General features: G+C 61.6%; 2 protein-coding genes and 1 long non-coding RNA gene across 4 annotated transcripts in view; 1 reads left to right on the top strand and 2 right to left on the bottom strand.

The window, feature by feature from the left end:
• Nucleotides 1-2,358: 2,358 nt before the first annotated feature.
• Nucleotides 2,359-10,376, bottom strand: PMVK (phosphomevalonate kinase). Of its 2 annotated transcripts, none has more exons than XM_081825520.1 (5): nt 10,187-10,376; nt 8,552-8,615; nt 5,721-5,924; nt 3,536-3,665; nt 2,359-2,799 (listed from the first exon to the last, which is right to left on the bottom strand). In XM_081825520.1, the coding sequence occupies exons 1-5, from the start codon at nt 10,279-10,281 to the stop codon at nt 2,663-2,665; spliced, it is 630 nt and encodes a 209-aa protein (XP_081681646.1). In that variant the 5' UTR covers nt 10,282-10,376; the 3' UTR covers nt 2,359-2,662. The 2 variants fall into 2 exon arrangements, with proteins under 2 accessions (XP_081681646.1, XP_006750058.1); XM_006749995.3 differs by having other exon boundaries at nt 5,721-5,873; nt 10,187-10,372.
• A 131-nt stretch (nt 10,377-10,507) lies between these two features.
• Nucleotides 10,508-12,953, top strand: LOC145722405 (uncharacterized). The gene is made up of 2 exons (XR_014146696.1): nt 10,508-11,103; nt 12,774-12,953. It is a non-coding gene; the product is annotated as an uncharacterized LOC145722405 (long non-coding RNA).
• Nucleotides 12,954-17,841: 4,888 nt separating this feature from the next.
• Nucleotides 17,842-24,455, bottom strand: part of PBXIP1 (PBX homeobox interacting protein 1) — a 9,264-nt gene continuing 2,650 nt past the window's right edge. The window contains exons 3-11 of the mRNA XM_081823233.1: nt 23,384-23,510; nt 23,087-23,151; nt 22,849-23,014; nt 21,356-21,589; nt 21,213-21,236; nt 20,855-20,937; nt 20,661-20,774; nt 19,005-20,161; nt 17,842-18,601 (exon numbers count right to left, since the gene is read on the bottom strand). Of these exons, the coding sequence (XP_081679359.1) occupies nt 18,556-18,601; nt 19,005-20,161; nt 20,661-20,774; nt 20,855-20,937; nt 21,213-21,236; nt 21,356-21,589; nt 22,849-23,014; nt 23,087-23,151; nt 23,384-23,510 (2,016 nt within the window). The 3' untranslated portion in view covers nt 17,842-18,555. The remainder of the gene's footprint in view (nt 18,602-19,004; nt 20,162-20,660; nt 20,775-20,854; nt 20,938-21,212; nt 21,237-21,355; nt 21,590-22,848; nt 23,015-23,086; nt 23,152-23,383; nt 23,511-24,455) is intronic.

The following is a 24,455-nucleotide window of genomic DNA, read 5'->3' as shown; positions in this document are numbered from 1 at the left end:
TTTTTTTTTTTTTAAAGATTTATTTATTTATTTGACAGAGACACAGCGAGAGAGGGAACACAAGCAGGGGGAGGGGGAGAGGGAGAAGCAGGCTCCCCGCAGAGCAGGGAGCCCGATGTGGGACTCGATCCCGGGACTCCAGGATCATGACCTGAGCCGAAGGCAGACGCTTAACGACTGAGCCACCCAGGCGCCCTATTCTTGATTTTGATATTTAGACAAATATCAAATTTTTTTAAGTACAGAGGAACTTCAAATCCAGAAGTAGCTGGTTAGCCACTGGGGCCTCCCATTTTAGGAGGCATCAGTGCCAACCTGTTAAAGGCGGGGATGGACCCGCTGGCCTTCCAAACCTCCCCGGAGCCCGGAGCCCGGAGCCAGGAGCCCAGCGCTCCCAGGACGGGGACGTGTCAGGCCCGCCAGCCCCACCTCCCTTTCCCTGCTCCGTCCCTGCCTCCTTGATGTCAGACTTAAGTATCCCTCGGTGATCACCCAGCAACCCCACTGCTGGACACGTGTCTGCAGGAAAGGAAAGCCCTACACCAAGGACACAGCTGCGCCCCCACCTTCACAGCAGCCGAGACATGAGACAGCGAAATGTCCACAGACAGATGAACAGATACGAAAACGTGGTTTAGGGGCACCTGGGTGGCTCAGCCAGTTGGGTGGCTGCCTTCGGCTCAGGTCGTGATCCCGCAGTCCCGGGATCAAGCCCTACGTCCGGCTCCCTGCTCAGTAGGGAGTCTCCCTCTGTTCCTCACCTTGCTCACTCTCTCTCGCTCTCTCTCTCGCACTCTCTCAAATAAATAAAATCTTTAGGGGCGCCTGGGTGGCTCAGTTGGTTGGGCGACTGCCTTCGGCTCAGGTCATGATCCTGGAGTCCCTGGATCGAGTCCCACATCGGGCTCCCTGCTCCGCAGGGAGTCTGCTTCTCCCTCTGGCCCTCCCCCCTCTCATGTGCTCTCTCTCATTCTCTCTCTCTCAAATAAATAAATAAAATCTTTAAGAAAAAAAAAATCTTTAAAAAAAAAGAAAGAAAACGTGGTTTACACGCTTGCACGACAATGATGTGCGGTGAACGGAGTGCCAACTAACTCTACTTGTGATCTCACAACACAGACGTGCATCCAATCGCCGTACAGTGTGTGTGGATCCCACGCCGCCAAGCTGGGAGGAGGAACCATGAGCGATCCCTCCCTCGGCTCACACCCGCCCCGAGCTCTGAATCTCATGTGCGGGCAGGGACGGCCGCCCTCCGGGCCGAGGAGGGACCCGCATCCTTGACCCTGGAGGACATGCGCCAGGGAGGATGGAGACACAGGGGCTTCCGGGCACACACGCTGGCTCCTTGCTGGCTCTGCCGTCCCGGGGCCCTCGGGTTGCTCCCGGTTCAGTGGGAAGGAGAACCCCATGTCTGAGCAGCAAACAGCGACCCTGAAGACACAGGTCGTTACACTCTCACCCGGCTTGCGGCTGCTGAGCCCACACCTCAGCACTCCAAGCCCAGGCAGTCCTCTCTGAGCCATTCTTTTCTTCTTCATTAATCCGAAAAGTGCTTTTAGGGGCGCCTGGGTGGCTCAGTCGTTGAGTGTCTGCCTTCAGCTCAGGTCGTGATCCCGGGGTCCTGGGATGGAGCCCCGCATCGGGCTCCCTGCTCTGAGGGGAGTCTGCTTCTCCCTCTCCCGCTCCCCCTGCTTGCGTTCCCTCTCTCGCTGTATCTCTCTCTGTCAAATAAATAAATAAAATCTTTAAAAATAATAATAGCAGGTGAAGGGGCGCCTGGGTGGCTCAGTGGTTAAGCGTCTGCCTTCGGCTCAGGTCGTGATCCCAGCATCCTGGGATCGAGTCCCGCATCGGGCTCCCTGCTCAGCAGGAAGCCTGCTTCTCCCTCTCCCTCTGCTGCTCCCCCTGCTTGTTCCCTCTCTCTTCCGCTCAGTGTCTCAAATAAGTAAATAAAATCTTTTTAAAATAATAAAATGAAATGAAATGAAACAGGTCAAGTCCAAAACCCCATGTGGGCACGCTGAGGCTCGACGTGGTGATGTGACCTACCCAGGGCCACACAGCGGTTATGAGGAGCCCGTGGATCTCCGTCCCCCTGGGTAATTGCCGCTGGCACTTTCTGTGGCACCTGGAGCCTCTCGTGGGGCCATCCCAGAAGATGAGGACCTCAGACCCCAATCCTGCCCCCCACGCAAACAGGCCCTCTTCCCGCGTGGCGCAAACCAGCGTCTGCAGGACGTGGCAGCCCAGGAGGGAGACAGAGCAGGGCCCACAGCCACCAGGGCAGCCCCCGGCCCTTCGGACCCCACACCAGCTGTGTTGGCGTCCGGGCAACGAGAGACGTCCAGCTGAGCGTGTGCTCCGAGACGATTTATTAGTACCCACGCTGGGGAGCCCTGGGCTGGGGGCGTCCACACAGGGAAGCCGGGCTGCGCAGGCTGACCGGCCAGCACCGCGGACGCCCCCCTGCCCTTCCGTCTCCTCCTGAAGAGGTAGGGCGGTCTCTGCACAAAGAAACGAGGCCCCCAGGGGTGTCCTGACTCGTCTGCCATCTGCCGACCCCCAGAAACCTAGGCCCTCTGTGTGCTCCCCGCCTCAGCCAGCGTCGGGACCACACGTCCAGCAGAGGCGAGGCGGCCGGTGCTCCTGGGACCTGGCGCTAGAGTCTGGAGTGGACAAATGCCACCAGGTCCTCCAGCTGTTCCTCCAGGTGCCGCTCGTCCCCGTGGTTCTCAATGACCCAGTCGAAGGCCCCAAAGTTGTCTAGGCCGCATTCTGACTCAGCGTCGTCCACCCCTGTGCAAGAGGCATGGTGAGGTCGGGCCCCGGCCATGCGGGCGGACGCCGGGCATGGAGGCCTGCTGGCCCCAGACGGAGCCGCCCCTCCCGGCCTCCCCTCTGCCACTGGAGAGCCACCCGCACCCACCCCACCACTAGCGGAGGCCCCCAGAGTGTCCATGGACTTTGCCCTACACTGGCCACTGGCCACGGAGGGCGGATGGGTCTTCTGAAACCACAGACGACCCAGCAGGGCAGGAGGCTTTCATCATGTGAAGCCTCCAATTCAGTCGTCTGGGGAGGCGTCTGCCGGGCAGGTTTACACACTGTAGAGTGTGATCGTGCGAAAAGCGCCAGCAAAGGCCCGGCCGTGGTGGACACCCAGGGCATGGCAGCAGGATGGAGGGGCGCCCGCTGGGTCCCAGGACCTCAGGCACGAGAGGAGCCACAGGGCAGGGCCCAGGCCTGCCCCCCGACAGACACGCTGTTCATCAAACACCTGGAAAGCAGGGGTGAAGGACCCAGCGGCGGGTCCCACTGGCCTAGAGAGGACAGCCCAGCAGGGGCACCAGGCCAAGGTCATGGGGACACCCTCCCCCACCCCGCTCCAGTCTCTAATCTGGGGTCACTCCTGAGCCCCAGGCCCCAGGTCCCCTTCTGTAGTCCCTCACTCAGCCCCCCACAGCCTGCCAGGAAGAGAGCAGACCGGAGCGCGGGGCCGGGGGGCCGGGGACAAACGCTGCACACGGCTCACCTGCAGTAAACACCCAGCCCCGCTGCTGTCGGCTCTGCTCCAAAGCCACCACACGCACCGTCTGTGTCACAGCCCCGTAGGCCTCCCGAAACCACTGGATGTCTGACGCCCTCCGAGTGTCACTCACCAGCTGCGGGAAGAGCGCAGGCAGGTGACCAGCAGGACACAGGGCAGAGGCACAGGGCCCTGGGAGCGGTGGGAAGACCCGGGCCGCCTCCACACAAGCAGGTGCACAGGGTTGGGAGGGGCTCGCGAACCCAGACCGATGTCGCCCTTCCCCCGTGGTCACCCACTGCCCCCCATGCAGGCCGCCCTCCCAGTCGCCGCAGCCTGCGCTGCCCACATGGCTCCGCCGTGGACACGCCACGTTCTGGGGCCACTGCTGAGCTGAAGGAGAGGCCTCAGGCTTGGAGGTCGGATCAGCGGGTCCAACACACTTGTTTTACAGATGAACAGACTGAGGCCAGAAACAAAGATGCTCTAACTGGGCCCTGCTCCCCAGTGCTTTCTAAAACCGAAGTCTGATTTTGTCAGGTCACTGCCCTAAACTTCTCAGAGGCCTCCCATCATTCTAAGAAAATCCAAAGCCTATGCCCAGCTTCAAGGCCCTACACGATCTGGCACCTACTTCCATCATGTTCCCGCATTCCCTCCACCGCACCAGCTGGTCTCCTGTCCCCAGACACGCCAACCACGTCCTCCTCGGGGACGCACGCGGCCCCCTCTGCCCGGACAAGTGCAGGCCAGGCTCCCTCACGGGCGACATCTCTGCCCCAGTGTCCCTCGTACGGGAGGCTTCCTACCACCCTGGCTCCCTTCCTGCCCCCCCTGCCCCAGGCCAGACACGCCGTGTACCTTCCTCTAAGCAGTAAGGACCCTGAAATCGTCACCATCTATTAGGTTGTTCGTGGTGGGTGGCCGCCCTCCCGGAGTCCGCGGACCAGCGAATGAAGAGGCCGGCGGCTGTTGGTGATGCTCACACATTCACTCCGCAACTTCCACACTCGTGTCCCAGTGAACAGCTGTGCGCGGGCGCTCGGCCGGCGCGGGGAGCAGCGCGGACCCGGTGCTCACGCCCTCGGAGCCCAGGCGCCAACCGGGCAGCTTCCAGCCCAGCAGTGCGCTCGGTGCTCGGAGCCACCCACTGCCCCCCCTGCAGCCGGCGCGGAGCCCGCCTCGTCCCCGCAGCCGAGCACCGTCTGAGCACGTGCGGAAAGACCCGCGCCCTGGCCTCCACTTCCTCTCCTGGCCCTCGCAGAAGCCACGCCTCTCCTCCTCGGGTGGCTCGGGAGCCCCAGCCCCACTCTTCCAAGGCACCTGCGAGTCTCAGCCTCACCTCCTGCCACTTGCCCGCCCCCGCCCCCGGCCCCGCCGAATATCCACTTGGCCGAGTCCCTGGCCTCCTGCAGGCCCTGCTCAATGCCAGGTCAGGGAAAGCCTCCTCAGAGCCCTGGCCTGCTCAGTTTTGCTCCTTAGGATTTATCCCCACCTGAGGCATTCTATGTTGGTTGGGGGCCTAACCCCCTCCAGCCCGTGTCATAATGTAAGTGCCCAGAGAGCAGGTACTTCATTTTATGTTTACATTGATGTACCCCCCAGATCTTCGGGAGCCGGGCCAGGTACATGGAGAGAATCCCGGCTGCCAGAACGAGGAGGTCAGAAAGGGGTGAGGTGCTTGCTATGGGAGCACCGGACAGGAGGCATCACTTAAGGCTTGGGTATCAGGGAAGGCTTCCTGGTGGAGGCGGCATGGCAGTCGGGCTAGAGTGAACCCAGTGAAGAGGCAAAGAAGGGGCTTCTCCAACAGGCAGAACACCCACGAAGGCCCTGACTCCAGAAGGAGCTTGACTTAAGGAACGGAGAGAAGGCCGATGCAGCCACAGCGTAAGGAGTAGGGAGGCTAACCGGGCAGCAGGACCCGATCATTCAAGGCCTAGAAGTGTGCGTTACGATTTCAAGGTGGTTCAACAGAACGACAGACAAAGGTTCTCAACAGAGCAGTGACCTGTCTTGGATTGTTCCTAAGCGGCCATTCTGGCTGCTGGGTGGTGAGGGGGCTGTAGGGGACGAGGACAGAAGCCAGGGCAGGGGCTAAGACTGTTGGTGACACTCGGCAGGAGGGGAAGCCAGTGAAGACACGGATGGAGAAGGCGAGTGTCCAAAGGCCGCCCCCGAGCCCACTCACCCAGACGGGCTGAGAGACGCCCTCCACGACCTTCCTGCAGAAGAAGCCTGGGTCGGCCTGGCGCTTCTCCTCCCCCCAGCGGATCATGTCCCTCCGATAGGCCTCCTTGTAGACGCTGGCGCCCAGGAGTCTCTGGAAGTCCAGGCCGTGCTCCTGCCCAAAGCACAGTGCCCGCACTAGCAGCCTCCGCCTCACCGGTCTCTCCTGAAACAGGGGAAAGGCTGTCCCCCCCCGCCCCCACCCCACCACCCCTGCGGGGACGGTGCAAGGACGAGGAGGCTGCCACCTAGACTCGGAGGGCGCTAGAAATGAAGAAATCCCAAACAGCAGCAGAAGGAAGAAAAGCCCGGGGTAATCCAGAAATTGTTTTGGTTTGTGTCTTTAAAATGTATGATGTGGTTTTTCTCTTTTGCAACAGCTTACCTCCACAATTATTTCTGGCTTACACTAATCCTGAAATTAGTCTGCATCCCCTGGGCACAGGCTTAGCCTTCAACCAAAGGGAGAAACTTGAAAACAGCGCATGCCACGACCTCCCCAGCCCCTCTGGCACTGTCTGCCCCAGGCTTCCCGGTCTCCCTCCTCCCCCCCACCCCCAAGTTCCCAGCTCCTCCATCTGGCTCCAGGCACTCCCGGAGCAGGAGGGGCCGCTCGGACCATCCTGGCTCGCCTTCGCTTCCCCAGGGACACGGGGGACAGGAGGGGTCCTCCCAGGGGCCTCCGGGGCAGGAAGGGGTCTGAAACTTGTCACTCAGGGCAGCTTCCAGCTCCTCTGCTAACTCACTGCAGTAGACCTTCTCGGACTCAGTTTCAGTCTGCAAACTGAAGGGCCGCGGCCCCGCAGGTCAGTCACCTTCCTGTGCCCTGCTCCAAGGTGAGGCCAGCAGCCACCTCCTGTTGGTGACTCGCTCCCCGTGTACTCTTGAGCACAGGGGAACAGCGGCCACCAGAAGCCTTCCGTTCTGCTTTTCAATTATAGTTCCCTTTGTGACTTAAAAAAACAATGCACTAACACTCATTCTGGGTGGGTTTTGTTGTGTTTGTGTGGTTTTTTTTTTTTTAAGTAGGCTCCACACCCAATGTGGCGCTTGAACTCACAACCCCGAGATCAAGAGTCGCAGGCTCCACCCACTAAGCCAGAGAGGCACCTCTGATTTGTTTTCTAATGGGAGTGGGAGACGTAAGGGTAGGCTGGGCCTATGGGTTACCTATTGAGGTTTAAAAAATGCAAACTCGGAGCACCTGGGTGGCTCAGTCGTTAAGCGTTAAGCGTTTGCCTTCGGCTCAGGTCATGATCTCAGGGTCCTGGGATCGAGCCCCGCATTGGGCTCCCTGCTCCGCGGGAGGCCTGCTTCTACCTCTCCCACTCCCCCTGCTTGCGTTCCCTCTCTTGCTGTGTCTCTCTCTGTCAAATAAATAAAATCTTAAAAAAAAAAAAAAGCAAACTCCTGGGGCACCTGGGTGGTGAAGCGTCTGCCTTCGGCTCAGGTCATGATCCCAGGGTCCCGCATCAGGCTCCCTGCTCAGCGAGAAGCCTGCTTCTCTCTCTCCCTCGGCAGCCCCCTTGTGCTCACTCTCTCTCTCACTCTATCTCAAATAAATAAAACTTTCTAAAAAAATGCAAAACTCCTGCCCACACCCCCACCCCAACCCCCATGCCAGCCTGGCTCATAGGTCTGGACCAGGGGCTAATTTGGGAATTCTGGAAGTAGATCAGTGGTTTTCAAACTGCTCCTTGGAGCCCTGGGGTTCTCCGAAGTGCCCAGGTCCCAGTGGGTAGGCTGAGCCCCATCTCCTCCACCCTCTGCCCCCCTCCCCCCCCATCAGAATCCCTCCTGGTCTGTCTGCTGGATACAAGGAACTTCTTCATCCAACTTCATTTGGAAAAGGTTCCCACTAAAAAAACTGTAAAACCCCTGCACCTGTTCTCCCCAGGACCCGTCCCCCAGGCTGCCATCCTACAAATGGGTCTGTTTAGCTGGTGGGAGAAGATCAAATGGTACAGGAGGATACTGCCCATGGATAGGGGACTGATGCATGGAAAAAGGAAGACATTCATTTTGCGTGGCCCCAGAAGGCCAGACTCAGGCCACCTGACCAGGGGGCTGTGAGCACAGGTCCCTGGACAGAAGCACCCAGAAGTCAAGGGCAGAAATGTAAGCAACGAATGCTCCTCACAGTCTGGGAAGCTGGTCTCACCCTCAGGGCTCCCTGTCTGAACCAAGGCTTTGCCAAGGCTCTAAGAGGTCCCGTTTATTTTTTTATGACCCTCTTTTTTTTTTAATCCACATGGTTCAAAATTCACAAGATACAGATTTGTTTACAGTGAAAGATCTCTCTCCGCCACTGCCCCCCTTGCTGGAGGCAGCCAACAACACAGTCCTCTACATATCCTGCCCTGGCTCCTCACATCCAGCACCCCATAAATACCTGTTACACGGCTGAAAATAGAAGCAAATATATTTACGATTTTTCTCCATTTTTATACAAATGCAGCGCTCTCTGTGCCCGGTTTTACATCTTGCTTGACGCCCCAGGTGATTCAATGTCTAAGAGAGGAATTCCAGACCCTCACTAATAACCCAGCCTCAGAGCTGGCAACTCACTTCTCCGGCCCCTACTGGACACGCTTTCCTGAACACACTCTGGGGAGGTGGCCGGAAGCTTAAGGTGAAAATGCCCCCAAACGGTCAAGCCACAAAAAATCGAGCGCTGTCCACCACCCTGCCGACAGTGGTTGTAGGGACCCTGCTCGTGACAACCAGCATGGCAGCCGAGGCCCATACGCTGGCTCCCTCCGACCCCCCAGATGCCACAGAGCCACGACCTACCTGAGCGTACCGTTCCTTGAGTGGACTGGAGAGCCGGAGGACGGCACACACATCCGCGCCGAGTCTGCAGGACGGGGAGAGCCAGACCCAGTTAACCTAGTTTCCAGCCCCCTGACCAGTCCAGGGCATTGAGGTCCCCTCTCCTTTCTCCTTTTTTTTTTTCGGTAGACTCCATGGGGCTTGAACTCATGACCCTGAGATCAAGAGTCAGAGTCACGGGGTGCCTGGGTGGCTCAGTTGGTTAAACGACTGCCTTCGGCTCAGGTCATGATCCTGGAGTCCCAGGATCGAGTCCCGCATCGGGCTCAGCAGGGAGCTTGCTTCTCCCTCTGACCCTCCTCCCTCTCATGTTCTCTGTCTCTCATTCTCTCTCTCTCAAATAAATAAATCTTTAAAAAAAAAAAAAAAAGAGTCAGAGTCACATGCGCTCCTGACTGAGCCAACCAGAGTCGCATTTCTGCTACTCTATCTCTGTAACTTTGTCACATCTCCTCCTCCCTGACCCTAACTCCTCACCCATACAGTGGGGATAGCACTTTCTGTTCTGTCTCCTACAGGATTATTAGGAAACAGGAATGTGCAACAGTCCTGAAACTAACAAGTCAGACAAGTTAGGATGACACTGGCAATGTTCCCTGGATGAGGTTTCCGCTGGTTGTCCCACAGCCAGGGTATCTCGGTCTCCACGGATGTGGTCACCACACCTAAATCACTCATTCATTCCCTTGTTCAGTGTACTCCATCAGCCATCCGTGGGGCGCTGTATTTTGATCCGGGTAACACACAGCTCCTGCCCTTGACACAGACTCTCTCCAACACTGACCCAGTAAGACGGGTGCCCTTATGTCCACCGTTCAGAGGAGGAACCTGAGGGTGAAAACTGACCCACCCAAAGCAACACTGCGGAGTACTGAAGAGTATTGACGCCAATACGTGAATATGCAAATTAACAGCCACCATTTCGCTGTCTTTGCTAGACCCAACAACTGTTCTAAGCTCTTCACATGCATTACTCCTGTAATCCTTACAAGCAGCCTAGTATGATCCCCATTTCACAGATGACAAAAATGAGATGACGATGGGTAATCTGCAAGATCACAAACGAGCAGGTGGGGAGTCAGGCTGCGAACCCCAGGGGTGCAACTGCTCAGAGTGTGCTTCCGGCCACTATTTGACTCCTGTGTGGGGTGCAAGGAGAAATGCAGCTAAGGGAAAGGGGGTGGGTCCCTGGCGGGAGCCCGAGACGACCTCTGCCCGGGCCCCCCACGACCTCGTCCAGCCCCCTCCCCACCCCGTCCCAGCAGAACTGTTCCCACCCACAGCACCTCGCTGACACAGAACACTGAGGCCAGGAGCTAGAGCAGAGGGGACGCACTCCTGGGAGCCAGACGAAAGCGTGATCTGAGTCCTGGGTCCGGGGATCCCTCTGTGACCTCTACTACTGCCTAGTACCCCAACCCGGCGCCTAACGAAGGGGTCCTGGGGTTTGATGGGCTCCCGCCCTGCAGGCTCCAAGAAGCCCGGCCACCCGGCGGCCGCCTCCGCAGCTGTCACCTGCTCCGGGACGCCCGCGGACACCACACCGAGCCCAGCCCTCGCGCCACCTGGCGCCCCTCCGCCCCGCCCCGCGGAGACCTGCTCCGCAGCGCCTCGGCCACGAAGTCCTTCCCGGACTTCCTCTTCCCGCTGACCAGCAGCACCAGGCGCGGGACGTCTCCCTGCGGAGCCATGCGGCCACCTCCCCGCCGCCGTCCAGGAGGTCTCCGGTGCTGGGACCCGGGTCAGCGCCCGCGCAGCCGCAGAGAGGGCCGCCCGCGGACACGCCCCCTGCCGCCGCACGCCGACGGAAGGCGTGGCTCCGCCCGAAGGACGCTCCCCTACGGGGCTCCTTGGAACGGCCCGGCCCCGCCCAGAGCCTGACGTCACCCGGACACAACCATTCTCCTTCTAGGGGGTGACGTCTCGAAGTGCCCCGAGGTGAGCCTCACGTTGCGCTCCACACAACCCTGCAAACATTAGGGGGAAAGAGCAAACGAGATAACGCTGAACGGGTCTTCAAGGCTGCCTCCTCGTGCGCGCACTGAGGCGCACGTGCTAGAGCGACCCCGTCGGTGCCCCGCGGTGAACGTGGGTCCTTCCGGAGGGGCCAGAGGCGGGGGCGCCGGGGGCGTGCCTGTGACGTCACGCGGGGAGGGGCGCGCCGCGCGGGTTTGCGGGCACGGGAGCCGCGGAGGGCGGGTGCGCGGCCTGGCCGGTCCGGCGCGCTGAAGGGGCTGGGGAGCCCGCCGGGACCAGACGACCTCGTGTTACCCGGAGTCCGGCCCGCAGCCGGGCGATGCGGGGGTCTGTGCGCTGCCCGAAAGCCCGCAGCAGTGAGCGCCGTCGCGCTCGGCCAGGACTCGGGGGCCTGCGCGTCTGAGCTGCCCGCTACTGCGAGCCGCGAAGTCCGTCAGAGAGGAGAGGGGCGGCGTGGGCACCTGCTGCGGAGAACCGCAGACTCCCCGAGCACCGGAAGCGTGGCACGGAAGCCAAGCAGAGCGGGGCACGGCCAGGTGCAGAAAGAACGGGCTTCTGGAAGGTCCTGTGTTGGGTTTGGTTTTGAAGCAACTCTGCAGTCACCGCATTCAGCGTGCGCTCAGAAGGCTGCCCGCAGTGGGGCTCTGATCCGGCCCGGACGCTTCTCAGGACCTTCAGCGAGTCGCAGAGTTCATCGTCGGTAACGCGCGTCCCACAGGCTGCCGGTATAGTAGGTGAACTCTCCAGCATCATCCAGACGTGGAGTTGCTCTTCATTCTGAGCGCTCTGTGGTTTCAGAATGCAACACAGGATCAGATTTTCCAGCACACCCTCAGTAAGCATTTATTCGGGACTCCACGGAAAGCTCAAATCCCTCTTCCATCACTAGAAAGGACTGCGACTCCCCCCCCCCCACCCAGTCCCTTCCTTCACTTGACCCAAATTTCACACTCACGCTTCTCCCATCCCCGCTGTTACGAGCTCCCGGGAATTCCCAATGATGATCAGAAATATCCTAACCACTTCTCAAGTTCCCCTCCCGCCCGCTGCCTCAAGTGAATCTCAGTGTCCCCCACTGCCCTCTCAAATGGAGGGCTTATCACCCCCCAGCCCTCACACCTCAGCACAGACTTCATGTCTGCGGTCTCCCTCCTTCCCATTTCGGCTTCCTGGCCTTTATCCCCTCGCCTCTTGGAAAACTCGGGCTCCTGCAAGGCTCCTAACCTACCTGGCTGGGCAGCCTTTTCCCTCAGCAGTGCTGACAGCCAGCAATCCCGAGACTTGCTCCCTTTCACCGCAGCTTGGCCACCGGCTCCCATCACCACTCTCCGAGGCCTCATTGCCTGCATGGTGACCCCTGACCTCAGATGGCCGGAGGGTTCCTCCTCCTCCGCAGACACCAGCTCCCAAGGGACACCCTGGGCCTTGTCGCCACCTGAAGCCATTCAGCCTGCAGAGTCACCCATTCAGCCGCCCTGCTCTCCAAGGCCACTCGCTCATCTACTCCCCAGAGCCGTGCTTCCCTCGCAGGGACACTGCTAGCCCTTGAAACTCTGTGCTCGGGTCGCCTGGGTGGCTGAGTCAGTGAAGCGTCCGCCTTCGGCTCAGGTCATGATCCCAGGGTCCTGGGGTCCAGCCCCGCATCGGGCTCCCTGCTCCACGGGAAGCCTGCTTCTCCCTCTCCCACTCCCCCTGCTTGTGTTCCCTCTCGCTGTGTCACTGTCTGTCAAATAAATAAATTTTTAAAAATCGAGAAAAAAAGAAAAGAAACTCTGTGCTCGACAACATCTGCTCATCCTGCCACCACCAAAAGAACTCAAATACGTTAGTATGCATGAAAAGCCTCTGCAAGCAGTATGGGTCTGCACAAACGTGAGGCCCTCCTAGGATAGAAGGCCTGGTCTGCAGGCTGGGATGCTGCTGAGGGTGAGGCGGCAAAGAGGGGAGGGCCAGGACTGTCTGGCAGAAGCACACATGAGCCGGGAAGGCATGGCGGGAGTTCTTGGGAGACGCCAGACCGCGCTGCCTCGAGGAGCTGCCTCGGGGATTCCAGAAGACGAGGCCTGAAGCAGCCAGCGCCCACCTCGCTCTACCGAGAAGTGGCCCCAGGACTCAGGAACACAAGTACCCCTGACAGTAACCCCTCCCTAAAGAGGCGGACCTTTTCTTTTTTTTTTTTTTTAGATTTTCTTTATTTATTTGACAGGGAGAGAGCACAACAGGCAGGGGAGCAGCAGGCAGAGGGAGGAGCAGGCTCTCCGCAGAGCCTGACTGGATCCCAGGGTCCTGGGATCGTGACCGGAGCCGAAGGCAGACACTTCACCGACTGAGCCACCCAGGCACCCCGAACCAGATTTTTTTAAATAAAGATTCATGCTTTAGAGAACTATTTTTGTTGTGTTGATGATTGTGCGCTGAATGTCAGCTTTGGAGCTGGGGAACTGACCCACATCCACCTGCCACTGGAAGAGTAATTTATTGATTTCATTCCATGGTGTTTTACTGACAGAGATTGGTTTTATTGTATTAAAGGATGCGGACAGACGCCTCAGAGTCAGGAACTGGGAGCGGAGCAGCTGGGTCTGCGTGGCTGCAGCAAGACCGTTTTCCCAGCCTCGACAGGCTGCCCGGAGCTGCTTCCCTGTGCTTCTCCCCAGCACCGCACTCACGCTTCCCAAGCACAGCGGTGACCTGCTAGGTGCACACCCTATGGACACAAATAAGCAGAGGAGGGTGGCTCTTTGGGGCCAGTCTGGAAGCCAGAAGGGCCCCTTGTGGGCATCCTCAAGGCTGAGCCCTCATAACCCCAAACCCAGTTGCTCAGGTCCCAGGGGCAGCTCCCAAGGGCCCCTCCCTCCCAGCCCAGCCCCCTGCAGGTCCAGCCTCCTGTCTGTCCAGCCGCTGCCCCTCCGTGTGGCCAGATGTCTCTGCACAAGGAGCCATGAGTGAGGTCAAAGTTCAAGAGCCACACTAGGAAGAACCAGCTCCTCCAGAGCTCACCTGAGAGCCTGAGTTCCAAGCTTGAAAATGTGGAGACAGGAGGGAAGGGAGAAAGAACAGGGAGGGGACTCTTGGGGTCAGCAGCCAAGGGCTCTGGTCCCCACCCTGCCCCTAGCAAGCATTGTGACCTCGGGCAAGTCACTTCCCTCTCTGGGCCTCAGTTCTCACTCACCTCTGAACAAAAGAGGTGGGCGTGATGCCCATGAAGGGCTCTCCTAGGACTAGCCTTCTCCTGCCCACAAGCTGGGGCCTCCTGGTGGCAGCAGGTGGCCACTGAGGAAGTGCCTGGGGAGGGGGAGGGCGCGGCCCTGATGGAGACACACAGGTGGGAGCTCAGTCGCTTCCAAGCCCAGGGCCAGCCTGGGAGGAGTGGGGTGAATAGCACTACTGACATTTCAAGAGCCCACTGGTGTCCTGAGGCCTGCCTGGGGTCAGTCTTCCTCCCCTGTCCCAGTCCAGCTATGACGGGTCCCTTAGGCAAGCCATCTCCTCTATCCCGGTCTCCTCATCTGTGAACAGTTACTGATGGTCTTACCTTCTCAAAGGCCTACTTCTCAGCAGGACAGAAGAACCCTGGACAGTTTTCGGCCCACCTGGATGAGAGAGGCAGGCCTCATGCCACGGTTTCTCCCACGGGCTGCCTCGGTGAGGGCCCGAGGCTGCCTTCTAGATCAGCAAGCATGGCAGGACTATGTGGCCCACAGGTGCCGGGCCTCCCAAAGGGGGCTGATGCTTTCCTCTCCACAGCACCTGCCTTTGGTTCCTGCTGATGGGCGTCCCTCTGACTGTGGACAGGGTCTCAGCGACAACTTCGGTGGACAGGTCGCTCCCCTCAGGCTCAGTAAGATTAAGTGTCAGCGGTGGTCAGAACTTCTCCGGAGGGGCCCTGCCTTGGAGGGAATGGGGAGAGGGGACACACACGTGTCTGGAGTAGTGGGTGAGCTACTGGGAGGCTGGCTCTCTCCCTCTCCCAAATCCTGCAAAGTCCAGCCCAGCTGCGTCCCCCTCTCCACCCCAGCCCTGCGACACCAGATCTTCCTTTCGGGGCACTGCAGGGGGACGTGGTCACCCACCTGTCCCAGGGCTGGGAAGCAGGAGTTTTTGACCCCCGGCCCCCGGCCTAGGCCCATCCGAGGCTGGGCCACTCTAACGCATGCTCCAAGTCAGGCCCGCGGTACCCCTCCCCTGGGCTGTTGGCCAACACCTACTAACTACCCCAGTTTCACAGCTGGTCCCTTCCTCCGGGCTGCCAACGACACAGCACCTATGTGCACCTTCCTTCATACAGGTGCCCTGCCCCCAATGCCCTTGATGGCACCCTCCCCCTTGCCCCCTGCAAAGCTTCTCCGGAGCCTTGCAGGTGGGCTGTGGGAGAATCCTGAACCGTCCCCTTAACCATCTGGCCTGGCCATGGCCGCAGGGCTGTTCCCCTCCCTCAAGCGTCACCTCTGCCCAGGCTGAAGACCCTCCCATCACAAATCCTATTATCCTTCAGAGTTCCTCTTGACCCGCCAGGCTGTGTCCTCCCTGGCACCATTGAGAAAGGACTGGTAAAATTCTGCTTGTTAGACCAATCCAGGCAGCCTCAGGGGCAAGGACTGCGGTCTGCACGGCACCCAGCCCAGATTTAAATGCAAGTTAGCTCCTTCCCCTGCCAGCCCCTAACACATGGTTTGGGAACCAGCACCCTCTCCTCCCGCGTCCGAGGCTCACAGAGGCCCCAGCTCCCCCCTTAGAGCTTAGGTAAACTAAGAAAACTACTCTTTGTGACAACTACTGTTTGTACAGCTTTTCCATTTGTCCTACAGTGACTGATTTCACCCTCGCGACAACCTCTGGGGGGTTGCTTACAGTCTCCACTTTACTGATGGGAAAGTTGAGCCCAAAAGCAAGGAGGAGCACCTCGCCTGAGGCCCACAGGTGGGCAGTGGTGGGGCCCTGAGACTGGGTTTTCTGACCTCAGAGCCTGTTCAGACCAAAGGTCTAGGTAGGAGAGACCTGGGCTGGGCCTCCATGTGGCCCAGAAGAAAGAACGGGCGGGTGAATGGGGCAGGGCCTCTTCTGGAAGCCAAAGCTTACCAAGGAGAAGGGCCCCAACCTTCCACGAGGTGAGGGGTGGGGAACTCAGACAACTCCGCAAGAGCGGGTGACAAGGGGCTTCTGTGGCTCAGACAGCTGAGTGGTCAAGTGGGAGGGGGGGAGGGAGGGACCTGTTGTCTGGGTTTAGGGCCACGCAGCCCAACCCCCACCCTGCAGGGTCCCTACCTGACCTGCTGTGAGCCTGTGACGCGTGAAGGGACCAGGAACACCTGTGGTCCAGAACAAGCCCAGATGGGGGGACATCTCTGCATCGGGGTGGCCCTGGGAGGTTCCCAAGGCACCAGCCAGCCAGGCCAGCGACGGGCCCAGGGGCGCTGGGAGAAGTTCTCAGAGGAATACGCACTTTGACCTTCAAGGAGCTCGTGGGGGTCGTAGAGGCCCAACGTCTGGCCCCAACATTCTCACCGAGCACCCCCCACCCCCTAGGATGGGCGGGACTAGGAGGCAGGAGCCAGAGACTAGACGAGAGACGGGGCCTGGGATGGCAGGGAGAGACAGGGGTGGTAAGGGCCGGCGGGGGCACTGGCGATGGAAGGCGGGGCTGAGGGTGCCGGGGAGGGGCAGTGCAGGAGCCCGGAAAGGAGTGAGGCTGGACAGTGAGGAGCAGGGATGGGAGGGAAGAAGGGCAGACCAGGGGACAGAGGGGAAGTGGGGACGGCCAAAGAAAGCAGAATTTTTCCATTGAGAGCAGAAGGCCTGAGACACCCTGACTCGAGTGATTCCCCCAAGTTGCCCCCCACCCCTGGAGCCGAGCTCTGAGCTCAGCAGAAAAGGCAGATAAGCCAAGCGCTTAAATGGGAAGGGTCCAGGCCAGAGCCTGGGAGGCCAAGCAGGGCCAGGCGGCAGAGTCCAGTGGGCCTGCCCCCAGGCCCCCCCCCCCCAGAACAGACCAGCCGTGTGCGTGTGCGTTGGGGTGGGGAGTGCTGCCCCCCAGCTCTAGCCTCCCATGGCCCATCTCCACATGCTGGCCCCATGACCAAGACAGCATTCTGTGACCTGGAGCGGGGCGTTCCCTCATCACAGTGAGGCTGTGGGTGCACGGGAGTGATGGGGACGGGACCCCGTGACCTACAACGGGGGCGTGAGCATCACCTACCTAGGTCAGCCCAGAGACAGGGTGATCAGTGGCCAGTGGCCCTGCTGTCCTGGGCCTCCCCAGCAGACCCTTCGGGTTCATGGCTCTCCTTTCAGCCCTGATTCAGCAGTTTCTGAGAGAGCCAGCTCAGCACTGCTTGGCCCCGCGCAGGTAAGGGGGCGCTTGGGGGCTCTTTCCAGCCTCCCTGAGTTTGTCATGCAAATGAAGAAAATGGGCCCGGAGGAGAAGAACCTGAAAAGCCGGAGCAAGCACCCACACCAGGGGCCAGGCTGTGCCCCCCTCCCCAGGATGAGGAAGCTGGCCTCCTTCTCGCCGGAATCCCAGCCCTGGCGACCCGAGTGGACGGGTCAATTCTGAGCACCTGCCGAAGACCAGGAACGTGAACAGGCTAACATAGGCTCCTCATGGGACCCTAATCCAGACCCTGGGCTGGGGCCAGCCTGTCCGGATCCTCCCAACCCCCCGTCCGGAAGACTCGTTTTCTGAAGACCCCCAGCCCCTATCACGGACCCTCTGCCTAGGAGGAGAGTCTTCCTGAGGTCTAACGAGTCCCTCCTGCCGCAGAAAGCAGCTCCACTGGACGCCACGTTCTTGAACACTTCCCCATGCCCCACAGACCTTATAACCGCGCGCTGGCGGCTCGGGGTTCAGGGCCCCGCCCCCGCCACCGCCCGCAGCCACTCAGATGAGCTCGCTGGCTTAAAGCCCCGCAGCAGCCCGCGGGCCCCCGAGCACCTGCCGCCCACCCCAGCTCCCTCCCGGAGCCTGCAGGCGCTCTCCCCTGCCCGAGGTCTCACCGCGTCATTCTGCCCCTGCACACACGGGGGATGTCCAGGCAATCGAGGAGGCCCTCCGGAAGAAGGAGTCCTGAGCAGGAGCCCAGCGCCGTCTGGGGTCCGGGAGAGCGCAGGCCCGGCACGAAGTAGTGGGGCAGGCGAGGTCTGCACCAAACGTGGATCCAGGGCGCCCCCTAGTGGCTCCCCCGCGCACCCAACCCAGAAGCCTGCTGGGGGGTCCTTGCCTCCCTCCTCCACACCCTAGAGACTGACAGCTTTGGAGCGCAAATTATGAACAGGCATTTTGCTTACATTGCTTTATTTAATCCCTCCCCAGCCGTCCAATCCCCTATTTTGAGGATCAGAAACGCTAGGCTCCCAGGGATGGAAGCACACTCCAAAACCCATGCTCATTTTCTCCATCTCCGGGGGGCCCCAAGGCGGCTGCGAGCACAATGGGGAGTCCCGGCCCTGAGGGCCCACGGGTGGCTGGGAGGTGGGCGTGGGGGACAGGTGGGCGTGGGGGCCTCTGTGCTCAGATACCACCCTCGTGACAGAGCCCCCACCCCACAGCTCCAACAGCATTTTACTGGGGTCTGAGACTACAGCTCACACAGGGAGGTGCGGCCGCGTGAGAAGCAGGGGTAAAAAGGGGGCTTCACCACCCCCTCCCCGGGGGGTGGCTGCTTCAAGTCTAACAAAACCCCAGGGAAAGCCCTCGTGCTGGGCCTCCAGCCAGCAAGTCCAGTCCCATCCCAGGGGGCACAGGCCAGCGCGTGGAGCCCAGGGGCCCACGGTGGGGGGGCGCGCGAGGATGAAAGCTGAGGCTGCAGAGTCAGGATTCCGTCCCCCTTCCCACCAAAGCCCGCACTGGCACATGTCTGCATAGACAGCAAGACAGATGCCGCCGAGGCCTTTTCCCAGCACACGGGGCATCGGGGTGGCGCTGCGTGATTCTGCTTCCCTTGGGAGCCAGAGGAGAGTCCCGTGGTCCCGGGGCTAGGGGACGCCAGGCCTCAGCCCCTCCCCGGGCCCCGCCAGTGTCTGTCCTTCTTCCCTGACCTGTGGGGAGACACGGGGTGGGGGCAGGAAGAGGTCTTCAGGGGACGATGCCACGCAGTGAGACGGGGCTCCTGGAGGGGAGGGGACCCTGTTCCTCCGAAGGCAGCCAACACAGGGACCAGACCGCGACCCCAGGATGAAGTCCTCAGTCAGGGCGGCAGGAAGGCGAAGCAACCCTCCTACCCCCGGACGCCTGGGCCTGAGCAGGACAGAGCAGCTCGGAGCAAACCCCCTCCACCCCGGGCCCGGCCAAGAGGGGCCGCCCAGACCACTATGGAGTGAGCTCCTGGAAGACAGGCTCCGAGGGTAGCCAGCTGCGGATTAAAAGCGGCTCCAACAAAGACCCCTCCTCAGGGCCCCTGCTCCTCCAGACACGCCCCCCTCCACTGGTCCCGGCCCCCACCTCTTCTTTGGCGCCTTGTCTCCAAAGAAGTGGCTGAAGATGAAACTCTCCAAGTCATCCACCTCATCGTCATCACCGGTCTGTCGCACAGCCACCTCTTCCAGGCTGTCCTCCAAGGCATCCACGAAGTCCCGGAAGCGGAGGCGGTCGTGGCGGAAGAAGCCATCCTCGCTGAAGTAAGCAGGCGAGAGGGGCAGCTCCTCGGACAGCTGCCCGGCCCAGGGCAGCCGCGCCAGGTAAGCCCTCAGCAGAGAGGCCAGCTCCTGTTGCCGCACCGGGGCCAGCTCCACGCCGAAGTCCAGGCCCTCCTGCCGGGCACACTCGCGCACGCCCGAGCAGCCCTGGGGCGCCCGGTACTTGTGCCTCGACAGCTCTCCCCACAGTGGCAGGGGGTCAGGCCCGGCTTTAGCCCCCTCCCTGCACTGAGGGTGCTTCTGCCTCTCTGCAGAGGACTGCGGGCCCCCGCTCTTCCTAGGGGGTTCCTTGGGGCCCTGGCGCCTGCCATCCTTCTTGCTGCCCCACTCCCCCTCCCTTGGCTTGCCCTCCTTCCCCTTCCCGGCCAGCTCCCTGTCCCCTTCACCCCGCCAGCCCTTCTTTCTTTCGCGGCCACACCCCTCCTTCCTGTGCTTCCGGGGCTCAGCGTTCCGGTCGCCCTGCCCATCCCGCCACTTCTCCCTCCCACTCCCTTCCCTGGAACTCTGGAAGTGGGCCTCTGAGGCATTGGCACGGACCCCAGGGTGCTCGCCCCAGTTCTGCAGGCCCTGGAGCTTCGGGGCCAGTCTGTGGCCCGCGCCCCTCAGGCTCTGCTGCGTGGACCCCAGCAGCTGCCGCGGCGTCTCCAGCTCCTGACTTAAGGCCGGGGCCTCAGCCTCTAGCCGCTCCTTCTGCTCCAGGAAGCCAGCATCTGGCCTCTGCTCCCTGGGGCCCGGTTGCTCGGTGACCCTGCCACCCTGGGAGCCCCAGCTGAAGCACACCCCGTCCGGGCCCCGGATGCAGTCGGCCTCCAGCCCCTGCAGCCGGGCCCGCAGCTGCTGCAGCTCCAACTCCAGGGCGCGCTGGGAGGACTGACCCTGCCGCAGGGCCCCGCGCAGCCGGGCGTTCTCCTCTTCCAGCTCTCTGGGCCGCTGCACCAGGCCCTGAAGCTCTGCCTTCTGGGCCTGGGGTGGGAGGTGCCACAGGAGGGCCCTGTCAGGGCCGGCCCAAGGCCTCCCAGCCCATGAGCGTCCACCCCATTCCCTCCTTCTCTTTGCCACCCACGACCTGCACCCGAGCCTGCGACCCCCAAATTCCCTCACGGACCGCGGCTTCCGTGTCCTTCTGTAGGCACATGCTGCGATTTGCTTGGGATGAGCCGAATGTGGCTCTCGCTGTCCCTTCCGCCTCCCACACCCGGAACAGACATTAGTAACCGACCCCCACACTGCCTTCCCTTTCGTGCTTCCACGGCTCCAAGCAAAGCAGAGCCATCAACCGGGGGGCCAACGGGCAACGGGCACGCTGGCCTGGGCCTCAGCAGGAGGAGTGTGAATACACCCTCCAGGGGATGAGAGAGGGCTGAGGTGGGGGGTAGCAAAGACAGCTTCTTCTGGGGGAGGACACGAGGGCAGCACCTGGCTGGGGGAGGGCCCACCTGGCGCCCGCACCACACATGCGCACCTGCAGCTGGGCCTGCAGCAGCCGGATGTCCTGGTTCTCCTTGGCCAGCCTATCCAGCAGCAGGGCCATGCTCTGCAGGCTGGGGACGCTGTCAGAGGGTCCTGGGACCCCATCCTGAGGGCAAAGGAGCCAGTGACCCCTCCTTCGCCACAGCCCCAGCCGGCCCCGCACAGCTCCGGGCACAGGGAGCATACTTGCCCGTCCCCCGCAGCGTCGCGCACCTTTGTGTCCAACTCTGTGTCTGGGAAGACCTGCAGTTCTACTTCCTCCACGGGCCCTGCAGGAAAGCCAAGTCCCCGAACGGCCCCAGCATACACACCAGACCCCTCTCCCACCCACTCCCTCCCCCCCCCCCCCACACACACACAAGGCCGCCCTCCTGCCCCGGACCCGAGCCCCACGGCTGAGACGACTGGCCGGGAAGGGGCCCAGGGTCGGCACAAACAGCCGAAAGGTCAGTCACTGAGTCAGAGATGGCCAGCCCCAGAGAACCCGCCCCGGCAGCCTCCCCCAGGGCTCGGCCGGGACAAGCCAGGCCCCGTCCCCACTCACCCTTGTCCGACTCTGACAGACCACCTGCGCATGGAGACGGAGGAGCGTGGTGAGGCCCACAGAGGACGGGGTGGGGGGCAGGCTGCGGCATGGCGGGAGGGCCAGAGGCAGACACGGGCCCCAGCAGGGGAGGTGCCACTCACCGGAGAAGAGGAGGATCCCCAGGCCCAGCAGAACCAGAGCCCCAAGGATGCACGTGTTGAGGGAGATGCCCAGCTCACAGCCCGCACCCTTGCCTCCGGCCTGGTCCTCCGTGCCTAGGGGCCCCGCAGGCTGAGGAGCGCTGGGCTGCCGGCCCCGCCGTCTCCGCAGACCCTCCACGTCCACATCGGTGTCGTCCTCACTGCTAGAGCAGTGGGCCTCCTCCCTGGGCCAAGCTGGAGGAAGGGATGGGGACGAGGCAGTGAGGCCACCGGACAACAGGACGCAGTCAGAGACCGCAGACAGGGGCGCGCAGGGACCCTGGCCACGTCCACCCGGGCAGTGATGACTGCCCCGCCCAGCCGAGGGGGGCACCAGTCTTCCGAGTTGCAAACTCAAGGAGCAGCTCTACCCTAACTCAGCCCCCTTCCTCCCACGCGTGCCTCACCTCAAGCCCTGTGCAGCTCCTATCCACCTGGCCACTGCCTCTCGGGCCTCCTGGCTCTTCCTGGCCTAAAGGTGAGGGTGCTTGGAGCACTGTCCGCCTCACTGCACACTCTCGCCCCCACCAGCAACCTCGCCCCACAGCAGACGAGCCCCCGGTCTGTAGCTCTGGACCCGGACGACTGGCTCTGGGCCAGCCACTCCCGCCTGCCGTCGCCCGGGGACCAAGCTCTCAGCACGCTGCCCTCCACACTGGTTCTCCGCCGCGCCCACCCCATTCCGAGAAAGGCACCACTGCTCCCATCTGGCTGCCTAAGCCCCCCCATTCGCCTCACACCCAGACAACTCGACATCACGTACCCCGGATCTGCCCGCCCGGTGGTCTTCAGCACTCGCCCCCTCCCTGGCCCCAACCTCTCCCTCCACCTGTCACCGCTCAGAGATGGAGTCATACGCTGCTCAGCCACAAGCCCGGGACACCACCTCCTCAGCACAGGACAGGCGGACCCGTCCCTCTGCAGATGCTACAGCCTTGGCCTGGAACGTTCTCTTCCTCCGACCCTACTGACCCAGAGCCTACTGTCTCTCAGGGCCGCACTCAACAAGCCCTCCAGTGTGAACCTTCCCCCAAGCGTGCCCGCCCCCCTCGCCCTTCCCTCAACCTGGCCCCTGGCTGGGCCCCTCCCCCTCTGAGGGGGCACCGAAACTCCAGCACCCCGCCTCCCTGGTCTCCTGGGCCCAGAGCGGACACATGTCGGAGACTCAGGGGATGAGAGCTGAATCGAGATGCAAAAGGAGAAGAAGCCCCCTGGCAGAGAGGAAGAGTCCGGCAGACCCGGGCCCTGCCACTTACCAGCTACGTGACCTTGGTCACATCAAGTAACCTCTCCGAGCCTCGGTGTCCTCGGGGGCAGTGGCGAGGATTCACTGACACAGCGTAAGAAGACCCCTAAGCCACTAAGTGCTAGGGCCCGGACCCCAGCCATGCTCGGCAGCAAGCACTCGGCCCCCCATTCCTTCCAGAAGGAGAGTAAAGAGGGGCACATCTCACCTGCATTGGGCAATGAAGGCAGGCTCCCTGGGGGGCTCTGACCCTCCGCGTCCTCTGTGTCCGGTCCCAGGCCTGCTGCCCCAGGGGCCTCATCTGAGTCTCCCTGGACCAGCGTGTCTTCTGGGCTAGGGGGGCCCGCAGCACAACCATCGCCTTCCACGTCCCCCTGAGCAGACACAGCCATGAGCACTCCGGGCCCCTCCCCGTTGCCCTCCCCCACCCACTGAGAGGTCCTCACCTTGGCCTCAGTCTTCTCTGGCAGAAGGGGCCCAGACTGGGAGGTTTCGCTCTGGAAGACAGTCTCTGTGGCGGAAGAAAAGGCCCAGGAGAAACACCACTGCCCCGTGTTGCCCCAAATGAACTTCCTACACAGCCCTCTGGCTTCTGCAGGACCTGCCAGGTTGGAAGGGCAGGAAAACACCAGGACCGGACGAGGCAGGAAGGTTTTAGACCATGACTAACCCAGGAAATAAGATGAACCAAACCCCCTTTCTCGGAGGAAACGGGGGCCCTGCCCCCAGGGGAGCCCTGTTACCTCCTCCAGCCTCAGCCCCAGCTAACTCTTCCACAGCTGCCTTGGAGGGGCTCCCGAGGGCCTGGGGAGCTCGTTCCGATTCTGTGTCCACCGTGGATTCCCGGCCCAGGGTCTCCACGGGCAGGCTCTGAGGGAAGGGGTGCAGGCAGAAGGCCGCTGCAGAGGACAAATCCGGGAGCACGGGGGGGCTCTGCTGGGGTCCCTGGGCCCCGCCGCACTGCTCAGCGACCCCCACCCATATCTCACAATCCTGAGCCGAGGCAAGGTGCATGGCGGGGGTCAGCTGGATGTGGGCTTGGGCTGTGCCCTAATCTCACCTGCTGCTGTGAGGAACCTTCCAGAGGCTATTTCTGTTCAGTTAAAAAGTGCCACTGGACCAAGACACCAGATCACACACAGACCTGGTGCCCCCACCCCCACCCTCCCAAAGAAGCAGGCTGAAGCCTGGGTCTCCCCACCTCCCCACAAATGAAGCCTGGCGACTGGCTGGAAGGTGGAGGATGGCAAGAGGACAAAGCCCCCTAGGGGCTAAGGGTCCCCATCGGCTTCCATGTAGCTGTCCACACCACGGGCCGCCCATGTCACCTGCATCTCCCAGGCCCTTCCAGCCCCTCCCCTGCCCCACACACCCCTCCCCCCGCTGCTGCGGGCAGAAGACAACTCGCCCCCGCCCCACCCGGGCTCTCCCTCCCTGTGCACCCCTGCTAAGCAGGCCCACCACCGGCTCCCCGCCCAGGGCTCCCACCACTCCTCCAAGAATCATTCTCCACTTGAGTATGTTCTTTGCAATTTTCAAACCACTTTTCTCTCATGGCCGCCCCTATAAGCCAGGGATCACGACCCCCCTTTTACAAGGGGAGGACAGAGGTAAAATCCCAGCGGTCACCAAAGGCAGCCAACAGGAGGCCAGGGCTCTGGAAGACAATGTCCCTCCCTCTCCTCTGCCGCTGTGCCCCAGGCCGTGTCCTGCCCCAGCACCTCCCTGAAGCCAGCTTCCTCCCTCCCCACCTCCCCTCCCTCCTCCCCCTCCTTCCCCCCTCCTCCCCTCCCCCCTCCTCCCCCCTCCTCCCCG

This window comes from Leptonychotes weddellii, chromosome 6, assembly GCF_054177405.1.
Source record: "Leptonychotes weddellii isolate Sample4059 chromosome 6, ASM5417740v2, whole genome shotgun sequence".
NCBI classification, from domain to species: Eukaryota; Metazoa; Chordata; class Mammalia; order Carnivora; family Phocidae; genus Leptonychotes; species Leptonychotes weddellii.
This window is presented reverse-complemented; position numbering and strand designations above follow the sequence as displayed.